Source organism: Pseudopodoces humilis, chromosome 6 (genome assembly GCF_049639895.1).
Source record: "Pseudopodoces humilis isolate 2021_Gansu_Grassland_sample_001 chromosome 6, ASM4963989v1, whole genome shotgun sequence".
In the NCBI taxonomy this organism is placed as follows: domain Eukaryota; kingdom Metazoa; phylum Chordata; class Aves; order Passeriformes; family Paridae; genus Pseudopodoces; species Pseudopodoces humilis.
The window spans coordinates 38,593,197-38,615,988 of record NC_142205.1 but is presented as its reverse complement, the minus strand read 5'-3'; the positions used below and the strand labels follow the sequence as shown (position 1 = coordinate 38,615,988).

At 37.0% G+C, this 22,792-nt stretch overlaps 1 protein-coding gene across 1 annotated transcript in view; it reads left to right on the top strand.

Annotated features, from left to right (window-relative positions):
• The window catches only part of CPE (carboxypeptidase E), a 53,733-nt gene extending 32,814 nt beyond the window's left edge, over window positions 1–20,919 (top strand). Inside the window, exons 2-9 of the mRNA XM_005517607.2 lie at window positions 3,329–3,525; window positions 5,279–5,446; window positions 6,359–6,476; window positions 7,521–7,703; window positions 13,840–13,979; window positions 15,971–16,070; window positions 19,057–19,175; window positions 20,322–20,919. Coding sequence (XP_005517664.1) covers window positions 3,329–3,525; window positions 5,279–5,446; window positions 6,359–6,476; window positions 7,521–7,703; window positions 13,840–13,979; window positions 15,971–16,070; window positions 19,057–19,175; window positions 20,322–20,420 — 1,124 coding nt within the window. The 3' untranslated portion in view covers window positions 20,421–20,919. The remainder of the gene's footprint in view (window positions 1–3,328; window positions 3,526–5,278; window positions 5,447–6,358; window positions 6,477–7,520; window positions 7,704–13,839; window positions 13,980–15,970; window positions 16,071–19,056; window positions 19,176–20,321) is intronic.
• The last annotated feature ends 1,873 nt before the right edge of the window (window positions 20,920–22,792 follow it).

The window sequence follows — 22,792 nt, the reverse complement described above, 5'->3', positions numbered from 1 at the left end:
TGTTTGTCAAGATTTATCATCAAAAAATTAATGGAATTCATTAAAGAAGAATTTTAAATATTCAGACAATGTAAATGTTCCTTAGTGTTTATTTCATCTTAGACCCTGGGAATCCATGAAAACAATCTTACTTTTTTCTGTGAGGATCAAATTATTGAGAAAAGGCAGTTATTATTTCTTCAAGCTTCTTCTTCTTTAAAGCCAATTCCAGTTCTGCAGTGGAAGAGAAGTTTTTCTACTGGTTTGAAGACACTGTTTAAAAGTTCTTCATCAAACTGACATTTACAGAGTCTTTTAAATAAAAAAAATAAAAATAAAAAAAATCTATGAGGCAATTGCAGTTATGGAACCTTAAGAAGGGTGATTAAGGTCTGCATTAAATGGTTCATGAAGGATTAATGGGAAGAGGAGCTCCTACTCCAGCTAAGTATCATGCTGGGAGCAGGTGACCCAGAGACTGTTTTCTTCAAGGGCTGGAATGTTTTATAGAGAAGGCTGAAACTTATAGAAATGGTGTAGCAGGACATATTCTATGACTAGACCAGGGAAACCATAAAGTGCTAAGGTTGAATGACCTGATTTCTGGCAGCCTCGGCTTTTGAGGTATTTGTTAGCCTGTGCAGTGGAGGAGCAGCAGCAGCAGCAGCTGGTTCTTTCTGGTGCAGTAGTGGGCGTGGAATGCTGGCTGCATTGCACTGATGAAATGAATGAGTTTTCCTAAGATTTTTATATGCAGTATGAAATTCAGTACTTATATTGAGCAGAAACCCAGTACTTCTTTGGTTGCTGTGCCTAGAATTAAGGAAGTGATAGGGCTGGGAGCTGTCAGAGGTATGGACACGTGTGGACCAGGTATCCTGGTTCTCTTCAGCCATAGGATGGATAGGAAATGGGTTTATTTACTTCAGAGACTGGGATAAATAAATGCCCAAGGGAGATAAAATATAAATACAGAATTTACATTTTGAAGCAGGGCTGTTATTCAGCTGTTATATTTTCCTTCTCATACTTTTTAAATTTGCTTTTAGATACTTCAACTAATCTTTAACTCTTGATCTGCTAGCAAAACTTAGGAGTTGTGCTGACACCTCAGTGCTAAGAGGATTCTTTGAATACTGGTTTCACATTTTGTGTTAGGAGTTGCGAAATTTTTCTTTATCACTCCAGAAACTGTCGTTGTTCCCTTTCACTGAAAATCACTGCCTTGTTTGTGGTGTTGGGAAGTACTGCTGTCCTGACCAAGCCCTCCAGGACACGATGATTGGTATATTTGACCTAAGGAAAATGGGGCTGACCTCTTCAATCACTTTTCATAGGGAACACTTTCTGTATTTCCAGCGACTCGTTACCTCTTCCTGGCTTATTTGGGGTAGGTCATTGCTACTGAAGGTACAAAGGTGTACTCTTGGCTCACTGTGGACCCTGTGTGACTGTTTCCATGAACCCTTCTAAACACTGTTAATGATTGTTTGAGGGGAAGGCCAAGTAATACCCTGTGGGAAACATATGTTTCTCTTTACTCATTTGAACCAGGCCTGTAAAATTCAAGTGGGTCGGAAAGGTGGGGGATTAATGCACAGGTCTGGGTATCAGAAGAAAATGTTTCTCCTTCAGGCTTCCTTAGGTATGTCCTGGGGAAAAGCACAGGTGCAAAATGCAGCTGTGCTCATATTTACAGGAGTAACAATTTTTCCTGTTAGCTTGTGAAGCATTTTCCCTGTAAGTAACATGCCAATGTACGTGTGCGTGAGTATTCTGAGTACATGGGATGTGCAGTGCTGCATATTTCATTATATACCATCCATCTGTTTTCATGGGATCAGGTTGATTGTGTGATCTGATTATTCTTGATGATTAAACCTCTTGCATTCCCTGGTATTAGCAGAAAGAGAGAAACAATAAATAGGATCTCAATGCCAAAAGAGGAAATGGAGGGGTTCAGTCACAGTAATGGCATTCTCTTGGTCAGATAAAATGAAACTGTTTCACTCAAATTAGGAAACTTAAACCTGTCTAGCAAAACATTTCAGGGATGAATCCATATTTATAAAACCAACTTAGCTGGAAGGAGAGGAAGACATGATATTATTAGCACTGTGTGTGCTAGCATCTTATCACTGGATTAAGGTTAACAGGCACAGACTGAAGGGTCGTAAGTAGATATGGCTGCATGCTTGATTAGCAATTACTTAGGTCTTGTTTGTGTAACATTTTTCCTGGCTTGAATTTGCCCCTTTAATAGTGTTAAAGGCTATCACAAAGTGTGGCTGAAGACTATCCAGAGCCTATAATTAACTGAATGTTTGATTAAAGCAGTTACAACAGAACTGCATTTTAAAAGGAAAAATATAAGTGAAAAGGAGCTTCAGCCTAGAAAATAGCATATTCCTCATTTTAGTTCCAGGACATCCCTCTTGATCTCGTTCAGTTATTTACATGTACACTAAAACCTCTCTGGAATGAGGGCCCAAAATGTAGTCTTTTAAAAGGTAAATCCTTCACTGCTCCATAAGACATATGTTATGTGGTCTATTTAACGTCTATGGTCATGAGAATGAGACTATTTAGCAGCTGGGAAAACTGAATGGCTTTTTCATACAGAGAATATATATTGAATATATGTGTATTGTATGGCTTTTTAATATGTATAAAATTTACATTAAATATACACACAAACATTCAATATAGATTATATATATGGAATATTTAAGCATACATTTAATTCTGTTTATTAGAATGTTAAATGGAAATTATTGATTTTATGAGTTAGGTTGCTGCACTTGGTTCATAAAGTCTGCACTGAATATCCAAAGCACGTGCTGAGTAAGATTTTTCAGATCACTGTGATCAACAGCTGTTCACTGACATTGCTTTTATGAAAGAATTGCAGTTTAATGCATGTGTAGTAGAATAAGCTTAGCCCAATCTTGGAGAGAACAGCTAAGATAAGAAGCTCTGTTAATGTCAGTTTATATATTTTAAAACTATGTAATCAAGACACACTTCTGTAGTATTGATTCATCAACTGCATTAGATCTGAACAGCAGTAATGTTAATGTCGGTGCTTAGCATTTATTTTGGCACACTGTTGTCTTCTGTTCTTCTCACTCTGCCTTTGGCAAACAGCTGAATATCAATTAGCATTTTTTAAGCCAGAGTTTAGAAAAAGCCCTAAATCCCTTTTTTTTAAGGGAGGTTTGGAGATCCTTGGGAATACCATGCCCAGCTGTAGTAACAGTCATACCCGCATCTCAGGTGTGCTGTGCGATCCAGTCCACGGGTGATGTTTTTATGTTGTTGTAAGACATGTTCTTCCTTTTTCTTGCAGGAGAGCCAGAATTTAAATATGTTGGGAATATGCATGGGAATGAAGCTGTTGGAAGGGAGTTACTCATCTTCTTGGCGCAGTACCTGTGTAATGAATACCAGAAAGGAAATGATACTATTATCAACCTGATCCATAGCACACGTATCCATATCATGCCGTCTTTGAACCCAGATGGATTTGAGAAGGCAGCATCCCAGGTTTGTAAGGCTCTGTGTGCAAGCAATGTCTGTCAGCTTTGCCATAATGGACTAACAGTTTTACAGACACATGGACTCCTGGTGGCAACTGTTGAATGGAACAGCAAAACCAAAGTATTTGCTAATAGTACAGTAGGCTTGTTATGTTTAACAAGGAGGATTTTATGCTTGACTTTTCAACAAGTAGCCTTCTTTCCTGTGATTTTAAAATATAATTATGTTTATGTTTCATAAATATACTTTCATCTAAGTTCACTGACTGAACCGCTTCTTAAACACGTAACTTCCTAAACTAGTAATAAATGATGTTTCAAAAGTGCTAGAAAAGGGAAATTTTGGGTTTTTTTAAGGATATTCCCATGCAAATACAGTTAAAAAAATTATTCACATTCACCAGAGCTTGGTCCTGAAACAACAAACATTATGAGCCATCTTTTTAATATGAATAACTTCGATTCTTAATTTCATGTGTGAGGTACTTTAATTAAGGTATTAGTCAAGAAAATTTAGTATGCATTTTAGGGTGATGACTCAGTCAAGAAACATATAATGCATTAATGCATAATTAGCAAATGGAAGTCAAATAGTAACCCTGTTACACAGATTCTGGTATTTTGTTATAAACGAAAATAAGAATTTCCTTGCTTACAAGGTTTATTTATTTTTAGAATTAATATTGAAATGTTGAAAGTTGTCATGTGGCTATTTTTGATTAAATAAGTAAAACTTTATTAAGGTCCTTATTAAACTGATTTTCATGAAGTCTTTAAAAATATGCACACTCCTTATATTTGGTCATATATCTCCCTCTCGTGGCAGTGAAGCAGAAGCTGTCCTTAGCTTGGGCATTCTGCTACTTTGAAATCTCTCTCTGTAGAGGTTCTGTAATATTTTAAACTTTTGCTCCTTAGCCAAAGTACACCTGTTTTTATATGGTTGCCTTTACATATGACTTATAGTAAGATCAGATTTAGTACTCTTGTTTTCATTTAGAATACCTTGATCCTGTACACAGAGTGTGTAGATTCAGTATACCCCAATATTAAAACCAGTAACCAAACTTAAACTACATTAAAGAGCACTGAAAACTTGCAGAGAGAAGCTAGGGAAAACTATGCATTCTGAAGGCATTTCCTTAATGAAAACCTAAACTTATTTTAGAAAATCAGTTTAAAGAAATAAATTTGCAAAAATTTTCACTGCTACCATTTCAGTGAACAACACTGACAGACATAATAAAAGATTCAAGTAAGGATTTAAGGTCCTTCTTTACCCTGAAGTTATTTAGAAGAACTTGAAACAAGTGCAAACATTCCTTGTGGCTTCCAGATAAATCTACAGGTGCTGTAACTCTTGCTACAGTGAGATCTGTAATTCACAGTCAGGGCATGAAGCAATGGGGAAAAGCCAGGTCTGGGGGGAAGACACCACTGGCATTGAAAAATCTGATAATGCCAGTAATTTTAGTCATCCTTAGTCCAAGTGTGCCATTTGAGAATGAGCATCAAGAGTAAGAGAATAAGCCTCACCAGCGAGATGCTCTGTGAAACAGAGGTTGGTTTTGTCCCCACCGAGCTCTGGGAAGGAATAGGGGCGATGGATTCAGCTCTTGGTGCCTCAGGAGTTTTTTCTCCCACATCACCCCTTCTTATTCTCAAGCACATGAGAAGTAACCATACCCATATAAAGCTTGATATGTAATCTCCTGAATCTACTCATCTCCCTTCTCTTTGTATTCCCTTTCCTCATTTAGCCTGGTGAACTTAAAGACTGGTTTGTTGGTCGAAGCAATGCCCAAGGGATAGATCTAAACCGAAATTTTCCCGATCTCGATAGAATAGTTTACGTTAATGAGAAAGAAGGTGGCCCAAACAACCATCTTCTGAAGAACATGAAAAAAGCTGTGGACCAGAATCCCAAGGTGAGTAGAGGCTGAATGTTGGGTCACTGACATAGCCATTTCTTCTCTTTTATGTAAGCAAACAGTAGTGACCCCTAAGAGCTGTGTGCATGGTCTTTATTGTTCACGTTGTTCTGAATATTTTGTACATTTTAGTAAATTTATCCTTCTGATGCTTCTTGAATTTTTCCTCAGAATGGATTGCTGTAGCAAACTCTTTTGATCCATCTTAATCCTTACACAATTTCTCAGTCAAAAGATATTTTATATTATTTTTTGTATAGCTGTCTTTCTTGATTTTAAGCTGGTTTTCCAAATATTCTGCATTTTTACCATTGCCAGAAATTCACTTGTGTATTGTGTTTAATTATATTGCTAGCTAGAAAGCTATTGTCACGTACAACACATGCATTTTTGTTAAGTTTAAGCCTTTAATATGCAGCTGTATATCTGGAGGGATTTTTATCTTCTTGTGTTTATCACCAAAGGAAGTTCTAGAAAATCAAGTGTTGTGACTGCAGTCCCATAGGACTGTGGCCTTAATAGCTGTGTTCTAGCTTCAAATTCAAAATATTAATAAAGTAATTTTACTTTCCATGCAGAGAAAAGACTGCACCAACATTTATTTTTAATTATTATATTTTTCCAATTTTTTTAAAATCGGTAGGCTTTTTATCCATAATAGGAAGAAATAAAAGATTGCTTTTTTTGTAGTCTTATTCTGAGATAGCTGACACCAGTCTTGGACTTATACTAATCCACTTAATATAATTATAAATCTAATTTAAGGACTGATTTAATATTCTCCGGAGCCAGAATAAAATTGCTGTCTTGTGCAGTGTATGTGTCAATAATTAGGCTCACTGTATTTCATTGAATGTTTCTACACTGGATTTTTGATTTGTAACTGCTGGCAATGCTCTTTTGTTGTAGCTTGCTCCTGAAACTAAAGGTGTCATTCACTGGATTATGGATATTCCTTTTGTGCTCTCTGCCAATCTTCATGGAGGAGACCTCGTTGCAAATTATCCTTATGATGAGACTCGGAGTGGTATGTAAATAGAAGTTAACATGAAACAGTAGGAGACAGAAATTTCATTCTATATTTATTTCACTGTTAGCTAAGATCCATTTTATAATCCTTGCAGACAAAATCATAAAACACTGCAAAACCATATAAAAATTGAAAAAAATATTATAAACGTTATTTATAGTCATTGCATTGTAATGATTTATTTCATCATGCTAACCCCATGTTTCAAGTTTGTCACTGTATGGCCATATTTTCTAGTTTTGAAGATGATTGTTTGTTTCAGTAGGTTTACGTGACAAAAATGATGTCATACCTGAGGGAATCATAGTCCCTCAGATATATTAACCAAGGCAACTTAGCTCTTAAATTAGCTGGGGCTGTTTGTACCCTGTTAAATTAAGTGAGAAAGATGTGTCTGGGTTAAGCTTTCTTGCACCTGTAAAAAATGAATTTCTGAAAGCAGTGTGTGCTACCAGAAACAGCTACCACTGTTGCCATTATCAGTATTGGTCCTTCATAAAAAGGATCACATTAAAGAGAGTAAAAAGGATCACATTATCATAAAGTATACAGAAATATTAGTTTGGTTTTTTTCTGCTACAATGGGATGAACACATGACTGAAGTTTCATGAAATTATATTGTTTGTGACTCTCTTCTTTCATTTGACTTTATCACGGCTTAATTGCAAATCCTTCTAATATCTGACTATAAAACTCTTTAGGGAGACATCTGTGTTTTTAAACTGTGTGTTTGTCTAAAAACATATCTAAAGCCTAAAGTAGCTTAGGTTTTGCACTTTTAAAGTCGTATTTTCAAAAATATTGAGACTGTTGTGATTAGCCACTTTAATGACAGGGCAACAATTGATGAAGTCATGGGGAAAAGTTAACATTAAAAAGATAATGCTATATTAACTTGTGGTGCTGTAGGACACTTACCTGTGCACACAGTATTTTTAGGCACAGTTCTGTTGTGTGGTGCTGGTGACCTAAGATGTGAGTCTAGTCACTATGACTGCCCTTTTAATAATCTTTGTTCCTGGAATTTTTTTCCTCCCTAGGCAGTGCTCATGAGTACAGCTCCTGCCCCGATGATGCTATTTTTCAAAGCCTGGCTCGCAGTTACTCTTCTTTTAACCCTGCTATGTCTGATCCAAACAGACCACCGTGTCGTAAAAATGATGATGACAGCAGCTTTGTGGATGGAACAACTAATGGTGGCGCGTGGTACAGTGTCCCAGGAGGTGAGCCCACCCCACGGGAGTCCGTGTCACTGGCTATTCTGAGCTTGAGTTGTGTTACCCACAACTTTTGGTTTTAGCCTTTTTGGGTTTTTAGCCTTTTTAAGGCTAAATCAAAGACTGATCACTCACCACAGTACATCTGTAAAATCTGATAAAGCTCACTGTGATAACCATTAAAATTCTCCTTTTTATTGCTTTTTGTACAGTGTTCAGGCTCCAGGTCAATGCAAATTTAATAGTTCTTCAATGGGCAAATGATAGCTCTGCTATCATGAAATATTATGGGAGTTTCTTTTTGGTGGGGAGGGGTTAAGAAAAGAGTGAGAAATCCCTGACAAGACCTCATTAGAGCAGGCTGGTGATGGTTCCTTTGAACCTCAATAAAGAAGGCATCCAAGATGAAGGAAGCAGGGAAGCCTGGTTGTTTGATTTTGAAGTGTTATTGAAAATGGGAGTTTGGCCTTGGATTTTAATGGGAGCAAAACCAGCCGTGAAGATACTTCCATTTGCATCTCCATGCTTTGTGGCTTGGTTAGTGCCTGATTCCTGCCCAGGTGCTGTTTCCCTAGACTTTGGTAGAGCCCTCTGTGCTAAGAGGAGAAGCAGAGCTACTATGGGCATGTCCAGGTTAATTTTCCAGAAGTCCAGGAGAGTATCCTGAAAAGAGACATTTACTTCAAATGAGACATTTAATTCCTTTCTTTTAAGAATTTTGATGTCTTTGTAAACTGAACTAAACAGGTCTTGGGATATCTAAATCTTAAGAGTGTTCTGCCTCTGCTAAACTTGGAATGAAAACTGAGCTGAAGACTTCTGAGCCAGCTTGTGTTGGAGTGATTTCCCTGTGCTTTGGTGTTGTTGATCTATGCTGGATAACTTTGAACACACATAACTGTTTTGTTCTTTGCTTTTCTCTTGATATTCAATTTCAGACTCTGAATGAATTTTAAATTTTTACCTGAAGTAAGTAGGAATCTCTCAAAGCATTAGACAGCCTAAGTGGTAGCCTAACTCTGCTTCTCTTACAGTAAAGGTGGTACTAAAAGAAGAAAATATTTAAGTTCCTGTGAAGAAATTAGAAGCAGAACAATGACTAGTAGTGCTCACACAGCTGATGATCACCAGTGGCTGAGTGTGGAGTAAAATATTGAAATTTCTGAATGTAACTAAAACTCCAAAATATCTTTCTGTGGGGCTTTTCAGACTTTGAAATGGAACCATTAAAACACCCTTGAAAACTGAAGTTTGCAAAAGCTGAAAAAATGTTAATATAAACAATATATTGAGAACTTTAATAGCTAAAATGTGTTTAAATTTAGTTAAAATTTATTTTAATGAAATATTAATTATATGCCATAAAAACATGGATATATTTAACTTCAGCTTATTTTTCCTTAAGAAAATGCTATGAAAAGCAGTTTTTCCACTGTTTTGATGAAAAGCTTTGATTCTGATTAAACAGCATATGGCAAAGACATTTTTCCATTGGAAAAAGTTTTTGGAAAGTTTGATTTCCTCTTTTTGGATCTTATTTTAAGTTAGACAGTTAATTTCCCAAGTGAGGCCTTTCTTTTTCTCATATTTGTACAGACATTAATAGGCAAGAATCCTAGTGCTAAGCAGGATCTATCGTCCTAATATGGTGCAGCTAATAAAAAATAGAAAACAATATACTTTGGACCATACAGATTGAATCTGTTATTGTTTTGGGTTTTTTTTTCCAAGAGTAGAAATTAGCTGGCAAGCTGTGATTTGAACAAAACCTCCATGGTAATGTTTGCTGATTTAAACAAATACAATTCAGTGAAAACAGTTCTGCTCTTTCTATGTCTAGTGCTAAGGAAAATAACTAAACACTTCTCAGTTCAAGTGAAAATTTTCTCGGAAGTTTTAATCTGAAAAGCTCCATCTGAAAACCAAAATGTGGCAATTAAGCTATTGATGATATCAGTGATCTTTTGCTGTCCATATGGTAATGAACTCAAAGTCAGGAGCAGCATAAGCTGCAACAATTATGTTGCTTTAGGAAAAGTAATCCACTGTACATCCTTACCAGAGTGAGGAATATATCAAAAGAAACTCTGAAGGCCTTGTCTCCATTGTATCTGCTCCTGTTAGAGCTGAGGTGGTACTTACCTACTTTTGCATCCTTGGGTTCCTTTGGGCTTCTGTCCCCCCAATTTCCCCTTCTCCCTTCCTTTCTCACTCATCTACTAAAGATTCCTTTCTGCACCAAACACAGCTCCAGTATCCACTCCTGCCCGTTTTCTGTCTCTATTCCTGCCCATCTCCTAGGTTCTGCCATTGATAGTACCTTATCTGACCAAGATCACTGACCTAGGTGAGGATGATTTTTCATTCTAATGAGTTACTACAGCTGCTGTTGCCCTACAGAACTTAGTGTAGTGCCCCTAGTTGTGCAACATCAATTCTTTGCCCATATAATTGATCCTCAGGGATTTGTACCTTCTGTAAAGACAGGTGGGCCAGCAGCCATCTTCACTGGTTCTTTGGTCTGCAGGGGTGGTATGTGGATGGCTCTCGTGTGGCTGTGGGCTGCTTTTCATGTCTTTCTGAATACCTGGATTCTTTCAGTAGGAAGGCTGAATATCTGTGGCAGAGACATCTGGTAACAGTCCTGGGCTCTAACTGGAAGTAAAGAGAAACCCTCCATTGCATTCATGTTCTGTCCTTCCCTGTTGTCTGAACTCAGGATTTCCTCACCAACCTCATGCAAGGTGGCAATTCCCCTTTCTGGCTTTTTGGGTGGAGAGAGTGGATGGTGTAGAGGAATATATGATGCTTCTCTCTCTTAATTACACTTTCTGTGAGGTTTTTCTCAACATTACTGTTTGGTAGTTACTTCCTTCTGTCGAGCAGGGGTACAGAGAAAGTTTCCCCCAAAAGCACTTTTGTGCTAAGTCTGAGGCCATGATGCTGTTACACTTGTAATTACATCTGTAATTAGTTGATCCGTGTAGGTTTTTCAGAGACAGCAAGCAAAGGCAGAGAGGTCATCCTTCTGTGTTCAGGAATGGCTCTTTTAGCCATCAAACTCTGGGGAGGAACAAGTTTGTACATAAAAACCATGTTGTTTTTAATGGAGGCCTTCTCTCTATCAGCATGTAATTAATGATTTCACTCGTGCACAAGAAAGCCAAACCAAATTTGCACAAACAGCTTTGATTTTGGCATTTCCTTAGCTGTATAACTTTTCAACATCCTTAACGACTTTATAATGTACCTTTTGTGTGGAGTACCTAACTGGATCCATAAATGAGAAGAACAGATAATTATCAATTACTACCTAGCCACATGCCTGTCCTGCTTTTTCTGTCACTACAGAGTCACCTGAGTCTAATCAGATTCACGCCATTATGAAAATAGCTTTTCGAAGAGGCTTACATTGCTGTACTATTAGGCTATTGTTTAAGTGTCTTTTTAAAATTTTCATATACTCTCAAATCACCCTTGGCACTCAACTAATTCCCAACTTGGATTACCAGTTTTGGAAGCAGCGTTAGGTTTTTTTTAGGATTTCACTAAACGCTAATGTAGGAGGCATTAATGTTCCCCCCCAGCCAAGTACATCCTGTCCTGCTAAAGGTTACTGCCTTTTCTATGTGTAGAAGCTGAACTAACTTAGTGCTGTAGCTTGTAGTTTAAAGTCTTAAGCAATTTTGATGCCTGGATGCCAGGGGCATACCCTGCATTCTCCTTTATTTATGAAACTTGGTGTTCCTTCATTAAAACCTGAAGAAATTAATTTTTTCCCCATATTTTAAGCTTACTTTTGTAAGCACTAACATAAAGACACTATAGTCCCTCAGTCACTGGAGTAGTGTAACAGAGAAGTTTTTGTGTTCTCAGTTTCAAAGTGCTACTACCCATGGTCAGCAATAAAGGGCATTCATTGCTGAATCTCAGTTATATCTGAGGTATCTAAGCCTTTCTGATCTTCAGAGAGCAGTTCCTGTTAAAGTGTGAGAAAGTTAGTGCTACACTTTGTCACAGGGAAAGGCTTTGGGAGCGTGGTGATATGCACACATGTGATACATGCTGCAGATAGGACATTTTGAGAACTTGACCAGTGGCAGGGAAGTTGCTGCAATATTGAATAAATCTTTAGAAATGTTTCGGTTTCTTGCATACTGCACCTAATCACCGAAGTGAACAGGGAGGTAAAGAGTGCACAGCCCAATGCACTCCAGATTATATATCTGGTAGGCCATAGCTTAGATCTTGGCCAGCTGCACCCCATTCTCTGTCCCAGAGTTTCAGATCATCTCCTGCAGTTTAATGATACAAAAGATGATTCTTTTCAGGAGCAACACATAAACCTTGGACAAGGCTGGGCCCCAGGAAACACTATAGGAGGAAAGATAAATTTTCTGAGAACTAAAACAGTTATGGTCAAGAATTACTGTCACCACAGTAAAATTACATCGTGCCCTTCAGTTCCCTGTTCTCCTCCTCAAGCATTCTTTCTTTCTTTTAGAAGAAGGGCAAAAATCAACAAAAGCAGAATTATCTAGTGTCGAGAACAGAAGCATGATAGTCAGTGCTGATGTCAGTATTTTACTCATGACTCCACTACTGTCTTGCTGTGTGTTGCTGAATGGTCCATCTAAGAGCTCTGCCTGCTGCAACATCAGAGTCATCCCTCCCAGGAGCCTTTGCCTTCTGTGCTCTCATTTTTCTAAAAAACAGAAAAAAAAAAAAGAAAAAAAAAGAGAAAAGTTTAGAAATAAAAAGGTTCTTTTAGCAATCAGAAAAATCCTTGTGCCTGTCAGTAGATGGAAGTCTTGTTGCCTGGGTGGCAGAAAACAGCCTCTTGACCCTAGTGTGTTGGCAAAATCCCACCTGACCCAGTCTGTTTGCTGTCCTGGGGGCTCTCTGGGATGTGACATCAGCTCTCTGGGCACTGTGAGCAGCACTGATGCTTAGTAAAGAGACTGCCTCAGGTCCCATATGTAGCTTGCATAGGGGAACACAGGGCTGAATGAATCTGCTGTATTAGAAACATTTCTAAATCCCTTAGTGACCTCCATGGAGGGGTTCAAAGGGCTTGATAGCTGCTTTCTTTTCAGGCCTCCATTTGAGAATCCACTGACTCTGCTAGCTAAACAGGCTGGGAAGTTGTGGGATAGTCCTACATCAGCTTCTGCAAAGCACAAATTTATAACCCTCCTGGAGAGGCACTGTCCCTCTCCAGTTGATTGATCCAATTACAAAACTGGAAACCTCCTTGCACTGTGGTTGACCAATTTAAGCAAATAGCCAATATACCCATGTAGTAAAAAGAGGAGCTCAGAAAGGTAAAAGAATGCATATTGTCCATCAAGTTTTATTCCTAGTGATGATGCCACAATGCTACTTATGTTTTAAAATTTCAGTTATTAAAGTTGCATTTATAATGATGTTTTTTCTCTCTTTCAGTGCAGAGGCATTGAGTTGGAGAAACCCTATACCTAGAAAAATTTCCATGTAGATAAATTTTACAGGAAGTTTTATTTTGTGTTATTTTTGGTGGAGAATATTTGAAATCTATGCAGAAAATTTTGACAAGGAAATGTTTTCCATATAAAATGTTACTAACGTGAAATGTTATATTTTCAGAAAAAAAACCCAACCCATTTTTTACCATTTTTATAAATCTCTTTTTCAATGTCACTTTATTATGTTTAATTTGCTTTATAATTAATTGTCATTCTTCTTGGCTTACAAGGTGAGCATCTTTTTTTGGTTATTTTCTTCATTTTGAAATATTTTAGCCATAATCTGAAATTATTTTCTTTCCCAAAGAGAAAAAATGTAATTTATGTGTTGGCTTTCCAAAAATGTGTGACCTGAAAGTATACAGGTCACAAGTACAGCATCAAGTAGAAATATACAGCCTATTTATTGAGGCTTTTCTAAAGTTCCCCTGGGAGGAAAATGTATTTAGGAATTATTTGTCCTATTGGTTTCTCTGTTTTAAAGCTTCTGAATTCAAAATTAAGCAGATGGAATGGAGATGCATCAATTGTATTTATAGCTGTTCTTTTTTTCATAGTCCCAAAATTTCATGTGTCCCCCATTTTTTACTTCAGACTAGTGCAAAATACATCACTACCTCTCTTTTCTGGCATTGCAGGAATGCAGGATTTCAATTACCTCAGCAGCAACTGCTTCGAAATCACAGTGGAGCTTAGCTGTGAAAAATTCCCACCTGAAGAAACTCTGAAGGGCTACTGGGAGGACAACAAGAACTCTCTTATAAATTACATTGAGCAGGTAACACAGAAGAGGATGGCAAAACTAGTTATTGTGCATAGAGCTTCTAAACTTTGTGCTTTGTGAACATCTAATTCAAATTATCATATTAATTCAGATGTTGCTTTAATTCTTATTTGTCTCTGTGGTGGTAAATCCTGTGTGATATTTCTAAATAAGTGGAAGAAGAGTGGAAAAGAAGGACACATTTACAGTACAGAGTCCTTCTCACCCTACTTAAGCTGTTGCAGACATTTAATTTAAATTATTTATGTTGGGTTCCTCAATGAAAAAAAATACAAATCTCCATAGTCTATGATTGACTCTTCCAGTACTGGTGTGTGTGCTCAGAGAGATGGATTGCCCTCTGCAGATATTCCAGTGTGTCTGCAGACATGGGATGGGTCATTCTGTGGATGTACAGGAACCAATATGGATTAGACCATGTTGAATTTCTGAAACCTGAATATTTATTTAAAAATTGCAAATATATCTGATATCATTAGTTGCACACCTGAGATTGTGAAGTGAGAAACATACTTTGTTAGTGGAGCCGATCAATTAATACATTCATTTCTTTAAGGACTTAATTATGCAGAAATGCTTGTTAGCCTGAAATCTGAAATATTTGAATATTTGAAGTGTTATGCTGTTCTGTTAAAACATTATCTGTAGGCTTAGGAAAAAGCTGTACTTGTCCTGCAGGTTTTTACCCATTCTTTATGGAATGCATCTCAAATTATTCAGCTCCTCTGCATAGGGGTTAATTTTCTCTGACTCATGGAAAACTATGTTGTCACTGCATTTTCAAAACTGCTCATTTTGCCAACTTCCTTTGCTCCTGCAGGGCTTCTGGCTTTATCCTTGAAGTTCAGATGGTCTGTTTGGCATTGGTTTTTATCTTTTTGCAGGATAAGATGGCCAGGTCTATGCTCCAGCTCCCCTGGGAGTGCTGAGGACAGTGCAAATACATAATTTCTGCTTTTCTAAGGCTTCTCCCACAGTGTAGATTGGAGGAATCTGAGCTAAACTATAGCAGCTGAATGCACCATATAGGTTCCTAAACAGGAACATCATTATCTCAAAATAAAACTTGGGCTCCACAAGTTTTTCAAAGGACATGGAATCTGAGAGAAGCCTGAACTTCACAGTACTTTGCTGCTTTGTTTCCAGGCTCCCAATGAGGTGCATCTTCACTGGGGTTCCCAACATCCCCTTGTCCCCAGCAGCTAGAGTTCCCTATTTCTGGACATGAAAAGGCAGTTGATCCTCAGTCTCTTGCTTCTGAGGAGTTTGCTTTCAGACTGCTCAAGAATACACTGGCAGGACTGGTCTCTCCACACACTGAGATCGTAGCAGTGCTTTTATTTCATACACAGTGGGAACAGACAGACTAGATACTGCTGGGGCTGTTACCTGGAGCATGAAGAACAAGGACATGACACACCACTGCTCCTCTCCCACAGTCCAGAGGTGGGGAGTGTTGTGGCTGTCTGTGGTCCCAGCTCACAGAACTGGATGTTTTGGGTGCGCAGTAGAAAGCTCAAGCATCTCACAGAGGGACTGCCCTCTGAAGTCCAAGTGGCTGCATTTACTTTGCTAATGCTTCACCTTTAAGAAATTATGTCATTAGCTCTACATTCTTACAGTTGATGAGACTTTGAAAAAAAGGTTTCTCTAGGCTATTCTTTCAAAGCTTTTCCATGCATTCATTAATCCCCAATATGACAAAGATTTGCAAGTCAACATTTACATGTATTATGATTTCCTGTGTATTTATGAGAATTACTTGCACTGAACAGATAATTATTATAATTACCTGCTGAATTATCTTTCCTCTTCACTCTCTGTTCCATTATAATATTTAGTATTTATCATTGATAGTGGTCAGCCTGTAGACTGTGGGCTTCATAGCATGCTTTGTTGGATATATCAGTAGATATTCCATTGCCAAAAAATGCTGTCTTAAGAATTTTTTATTTACCATTTGTTGATGACCTTGTTTATTTTAGATTCATCGAGGAGTGAAGGGGTTTGTTAAAGATCTTCAGGGCAACCCAATAGCAAATGCTACAATTTCTGTGGAGGGGATAAGCCATGATGTTACATCAGGTGAGTGTGGTACTTCAGCAGTGCTTCTCCTTGGCTTAGCGGCCTGGAGCCATTTCACATCTTTTTAACTGCAGCTTTCAGGGAGCAAAAGTTTGAAGCTAGGACGGTATGCTGTGCCTTAAGAAGCTTGTTGCCCACAGGATTTCATGAATCTTTCACTTGTATTTTTCTCTCAGATTAGCTGAGACTGGTTTTTTTGGCTTCATGGGGCTCTGGTGTAAATTGGTTTGGGTGCCTCTTGGTTATTAATGCTCTGCTTTGTCTTCTGCTTTGTGAAGCAAATAGTGTTTCAGAGCTCTGACAGGATTTAAAGCCCTGTCAACAGTGCTATTTTTAGTTTGAAGGCTAAATTTTAGTCCAAACATGTTATATTTTTCACAATGTAGTCATACCTTTTGGTATGTAAATTCTTGACAGTTTTCCAATTTACATAACTTCCTTCACCAAAGATAAATTCTCTCTGCTGTTTACAATTACGTGACGTTTATTTCAGGAGGGTGATTCTAAAAGATGAAAGAATTGTGTTGGTTGGTGTTGGCAGAAAATGACGTGTCACCTCTTCAGTGATGTTGTGCTTTGTTCTAGGAATGAGTTCAGGAGGTGGCTTGTGCAGTGTGCCAGCTTTCAGCCTTCCCTGTACAACTATGCTCTCCTATCCTGAATGACATTTTTTTTAGTTTGCAAAAGATACTGATGAGAAAAACAATAAGTAAATGTCATTGCTTTATACATGAGCTTGTTTTATGGTTATTTTCTCAATGATATGTCTCACTATACTGTCACAGAAATGCAGAATACTATGGAACAGGACTGATAGAATATTCAGTCACCTCTGATTTGTGTTTGCACATTGCCTGCAAAGAGACCAGCAGCACTTCTGCCAAGCATGAGAACAGTCTGTGAAAACATTGGTTACCTTCTGTCACTGTAAACAAGAAGGCAAAATGTATAGAGATTGGAAATAAATTTTCAGGCATAATAAAAGGCGAATAAACTGTGCAAAGAGGTATTTTGACATACAAGAGAGTGGGGTATGTGAGAGAGGAGCTCATGCTTCTATGATACAAAAATTGCATCTAATCATAAATATTTTCACACCATTGTGTGTGTATAAGACTGAAAGTCTTGTCAAAACAGGGACAAAAACATGTACTTGAATATTAGCACAGTCAAAATGAAGTAGAAATATTCTTTGGCTTTTCTCTTGCTTCTTTATTCGTAAGTTGAAATTCTGCTTTGTTCCAGTGACAGGAATTAGAATAGATCATTGCTGTAGTTCTTCAGCAATTTTTTCGTATTCTGTTTTATGAAGAGAAAAATCTGGGAACAACTGGACTGACTACTGACAGTTTTTTGACCATGCAGATACCAGAGATTTATGTAATATTTCTCTTTGTACATTGTGTAGCTGCAGATGTGGTAAAAAAGCATTTAAGGGGCTAGTATAAAGTGCATGGCCAGGTCTTCTAAATGGCACTGCTAGCTGAATTTAAGAATTGCTCTGCAATGTTTTCTGGAGGTAGAGAAATTCAAATTATTAGTCTGTGACAAATTAGATAATTGCCTACTGCTGGTGCAGGGAAGATCTGAGTCTTTGTGAAAATGTAATTGCGTCATTTCTAGAGAAGATAACAAAGAATTTTGATTCTTTGACTGGAAAAGATAATCTGTAGTAACAGTGGAGTAGAAGCCTTTCTTTGACCTGAGTGGACCAAGCTTCCATTTCTTTGTTTCTCTGAACCAAAGGAAAAAAACCCTTGACAATGCCTGGATACTAAAACATGTAGATAATGATGTTTCAGGGGTGATACACATGCAATATTCTAGGAAATTATAATTTATAGCTTTTTCTGAAAGATGAGAAAGGTAGTCCCACTTATTTAAATTTGGTGAGAATAAAATTTATTTGCACTTGGATTATCAGAATACTGAATGTTGTGGTTTAAAACCAGTAACTAAAAAAATTACTATTTTTTTCTGTGAGATATGGATTTGAACAAGAGCAAAACAGGTCCAAAACTTAAAAGGAATAGAAACAGTTTATTAACAAACTACAAGAATAAGAACACTAGAATAAACTTCCAGAAAACTCTTTTATCTCTCACCACTTAACTATTCTTTTGTACACATGATAACATAGAGACAAAAAAAACTTTAGAACTTTGGTGGTCAAAAACAGTCTCAATTTTTGCTAGAGTCTTTCATTCTTTGTAGAGAAGCAGAAGTCTCTTTTTGCCGATCTATGGAGTTTTTAGAGTTCACTCCTCCCATTCCACATCACTCCGAGGTGTGCATGGGTCAAATGAGTCTAGGGATACTAGTTTAAGGATGAGTTATTCAAAGGCAGAAGTCTTCTTCATCTGTCTCTGTGAGCCTTCCTGGAAAACAGCTTTTGCTTTGCTCTTCAAGGCTTCAAAAATCTTCACTCTACCCATCTCCAGCAACTCACAGTATCACAATTACTCTCTCTTTTTTTTAAAAAGTCCACACTTTGAATACTCTATTCCTCCCATACTCTAGTCATGAATTAAAGGAGTCTTTTAAACTACTATTACTTATCTCCATAGCTTTTACAAAAAGATATTTTTGTAATATCTTAAAATCCGTATCACATTACAAACAGAATCTCAGACACTCAATAGGGACTTTATATTGGCTGGGGGGTGCTTCTAAAGTGGAATAATGTCCCTTATTGTACTTTTCTTCAGTGTAATGGAGAGCCTTCAACCTCAGCAGGCAAAATCTTTCATGGGGGCTCCAGTACAACTTCAAAATTAAAATTGGTTTTTTTTTTTTTTTTGATTGCCTGGAAGGAAGCAAATATGATATATATGTACAGCTTTTACTGAAGGAAAAAAAAGTCCTTTCAGACAGTCAAAAAGAAAGCACTGGCACGAATGTAGAAGACTGACATATGAGCCTTTCTTTTTAGCTGCGTAATTAGTCTCATACATATTTATTTGGATTCTTTTCTTCCTCTTTACAGCCAAGGATGGTGATTACTGGAGATTGCTTGTACCTGGAAATTACAAAGTTACGGCCTCAGCACCAGGCTATCTAGCAATAACTAAAAAAGTGGCTGTGCCCTTCAGCCCTGCCATTGTGGTAAGTGCTCACGTGTGTAGGTTTATCATCTATTATACATTTAAAAGGTCCTTTTTCCCCTCGTGGTATACATGTAAGCAGGAAGTGATTTTTTCAGAATATTCCAGAACCTGCTAATTTAGAAATTACTCTTCTTGCACTTGATGCACCAGCCACTGACAGTAATCTCACTGTAAACTCATTTAATCTCTTGGTGTTATTTATAATAAAAATACACAGAGAAGGGTAATATTGAGATACTTCAGCAGGTTATTGGTACATGTCTGAATAGCCAATCAGAAGATTATGGGGTATCTTTTAATAGCCCGACATAAAAAGCAAGAGATGTTGAGGTTTTGGTTGAGACATATTTTAAATTTAATTTGTGAAATGAGTACCTGCTTAGGTTAAAATCAGTGGTCAGCTCCATGCAGAAAGGTAGCAATAGGCCACTGCATTGCATAGATATCTGGTATGTGAGGTTAGTAAGAACTAGACTGTGTTTAAGGTTTCAGAAGCATGTTTAATTCACTCTCTGTACAGATGTGGAGGTATTTAAAATGAATCACACGTTAATATATACTAAATTAGCACATTGTATCTACATTAGTGAGCCATGTGTTAGGAAAAGCTCCCTGGATCTTTATGATGGCATAAAATTGAGCACATGTTTTGATATGCTGGCTGTCTGCTGTGCTAGCTGGTGTTAGCTGAGATTAGCTCAGCTGGTTCGAGAATGGAGCCCATACAAGTTGGACTTGATGACCCTTGTGGGTCCCTTCCGACTCAGAATACTCTGTGACCTGTGCTGGCAATATGCTGATGATACTTTTTATAACATGATATATGATTTATGTGACTGGCTATTATTCAATTTTAATTTCATTGGCCCACACCTTTTGAAATTTTAAGTCAAGTCAGACACAGATGTCTGGTTCTTTAGAAAGTTTTACTCACCCGTGTGTATTCTTAGATAAGTTATTGTACTGATATACTAGTATTGCACGTATTTAAATCAGCTTGTTGACACTTTGGAATAAACCCAGCCTAAACCAGGAGGTTTAAGCCCTATGTTTGTGTTAAGCATCTTCTTTCAATAAATGACTCTTAAAAGCCTAACTATATCTGTAAGTCTTAGTGATGTTTTTCATTGTTTCTCTTTGTCAGGTTGATTTTGAACTGGAGTCATTGTCTGAAAGAAAAGAAGAGGAAAAAGAAGAGTTGATGGAATGGTGGAAGATGATGTCAGAAACACTAAATTTTTAAATGAGGAATTTGGCTTTACAGCTTTTAATCTATTCTATCTATGTTGACTTAGTATAATGTACTGTGGAAACTCCCTATATTCTAGATTTTGTGCACTTCACAATAATTAACTTTGAATTTTTCAGTCATCTTTTGATTAATATGATTACAAGTAACTACTAGCCTCCTAGGTAGATAAATAAGTTATTAATTTTCTTTCATATTGTTATAGAAAGTTTACTCTTCTATAAAAATCAGAAAAAATGAATGAATATGCAGCCTATATGACAGTAAAATCTGTTGTGTATTATTTGCAAGTTCAGAATATGTAGGTTAACACTTGATTTTAAAAACGAAATATGCTGTAGTCAATTACCGATACTGCCAGAAATATTCGACAGTGCATAGTAGTAGACAGTGCTCTTTACTGAGTTCTATAATGGATATTATTGAAAAGATTTATAATAACAGTGTGTGGTGTAATAATGTTTTACAAGGATTAAAATTCAGTATAACACTTTGTATGTCTCTGGTGTTGGAGGTATTTAAATATGTAAGAAACATAAGCTGACTTCATTTTAGGAAGCAGAAAGAATCTGCTTCAACTCTTTTATTAAAGATGGCATAGAATGAATTCAGGAAAAAAACAGAGCTTTATTCCTTAAACAGTTGATAATGTTTGAAGAACAGGTTTTAATTATTTCTTATTACTTGTTAAGCAAATTAGAAATTCTGAGTGGAAGATGAGCTAGTGCATCTCATTTATTGTGTTTTTTTTACAGCAAAAAGAAAAATTCAGGTGATATCTGTTTTAATTAAATAATTACCTTTTCAACAATCTTTACTTGTATTAGTGTGGTCTAGATAACCAGCTAAAGTTTCATCTTTTCACGGAAGGCTATCAAAATATTACAGTTTAGACAATGAACTGGAAATCTACTGAGATTGTACTTTTAGTGTTGCAAGTCAAGAGTGGATTTGTTTCAAGCTCTGTTTCTTCTGCTGGCTCATCTTATCTAAAACTAGAAACAAGACAGATAAGTGAAATTTTTTTCAGTGTGGTAAAATTTTCAAAAAATTGTTGACGAGGATGCAAAAGCAACTTTGATTTGAAGCAATTATTTTTGTTTTTTTATACTTTAATTAACATGCTGTAGTATTTTGGTTGAGTGAAATTTGCAGAGCCAGAGAATACACATAGACCACAGTGGGTGCAAGTTTGGTATAATTCTTCAGAAATGACTCCTGGTATGCTATTTGAGATAAGCTAAGCATCTCATCTGTTTGAAAGCTTACATATATTGCTAGTCTATTTTAATTCAAGATCAGATATTTGATATAGATTTCCTTCCTCTGTTTCTTTAACAGCACACTCTGTGTTTTGATTAGCATATTACTTCAGCTGATGCTTGTTTGGAACCGATCAAGAGTGCACTATGACACTCCTGCTCCAAGTAAAAAAAAAAAATCACATATTCAGGTGTAGGATCCAAATTTATCTCCCTTGGGTATTTAAAATTTACTGCAAATACTGTTTTCTGAGAATTTTAAATTCTTTATTAAAAATAGCACTTGATCCTTCTAAGGAATAGGCTTAAGCTTTGATACACAATGGTAAACTGAACAGCAATAAAAAAGCATAAGCTTTCGCTCTCTGATCAAGAGTTTGTGATGTAACTTGCAGCTCATTTGGGTTGTAGATGTTTAACTCCAAATTTCAGAGGAAATTTACTTACTGTAAGTCATTATATAGTGATGAGCTTTGAATCTCCATTGCAATGAAAAACCCCAGTGGCAAATAAAGAATCTTATCTGAATGTGTCTTAATAACACCTTGTGGCTAGCTGTGAACAAGAGTGGGCATAAAAGATGCCTGTTTACACCAGCTTGGGTGTCCAGGACAATTTGAAAGGCCAAGATGTAGCATGGAACACATTCTGTGGATGTAAGTAATGGCCTTGCTTTTAACAAGCAGGTAAAGTTGAAGCAAATGGTATAAAAATGAGTTATAGCAAGATGTTGCTGTCATGTGGGCAAATGGCTACAGGAGTGTAAACTAATGTAATAAGGCAAGTGTATATTTGTACAGAACACCCTGGTCTGCCTCTTCCAAGCCTAAGAGTTTCAATCCAAATGACACTTCTTCATGGTACGATGCCTGTCACGCATCCAGTCTTCCTGTGGCACTCTCAGTGCAGACATTACATCAAAGTGATCTCATAACAGGTTTATAATCCATGCCTGTGTGATGTGTGTGAGATCCTCTGGTCTACTGTTTCATACATTTGCAATTAGATGTGGTGTCCCTTAAGTGATCTGTTTGTTGTGCTCTAGATGACTGCTTGCTATTACTGTGTTGAGAAGAGGTTAAAGTGATTAAATGTTGCAGCACC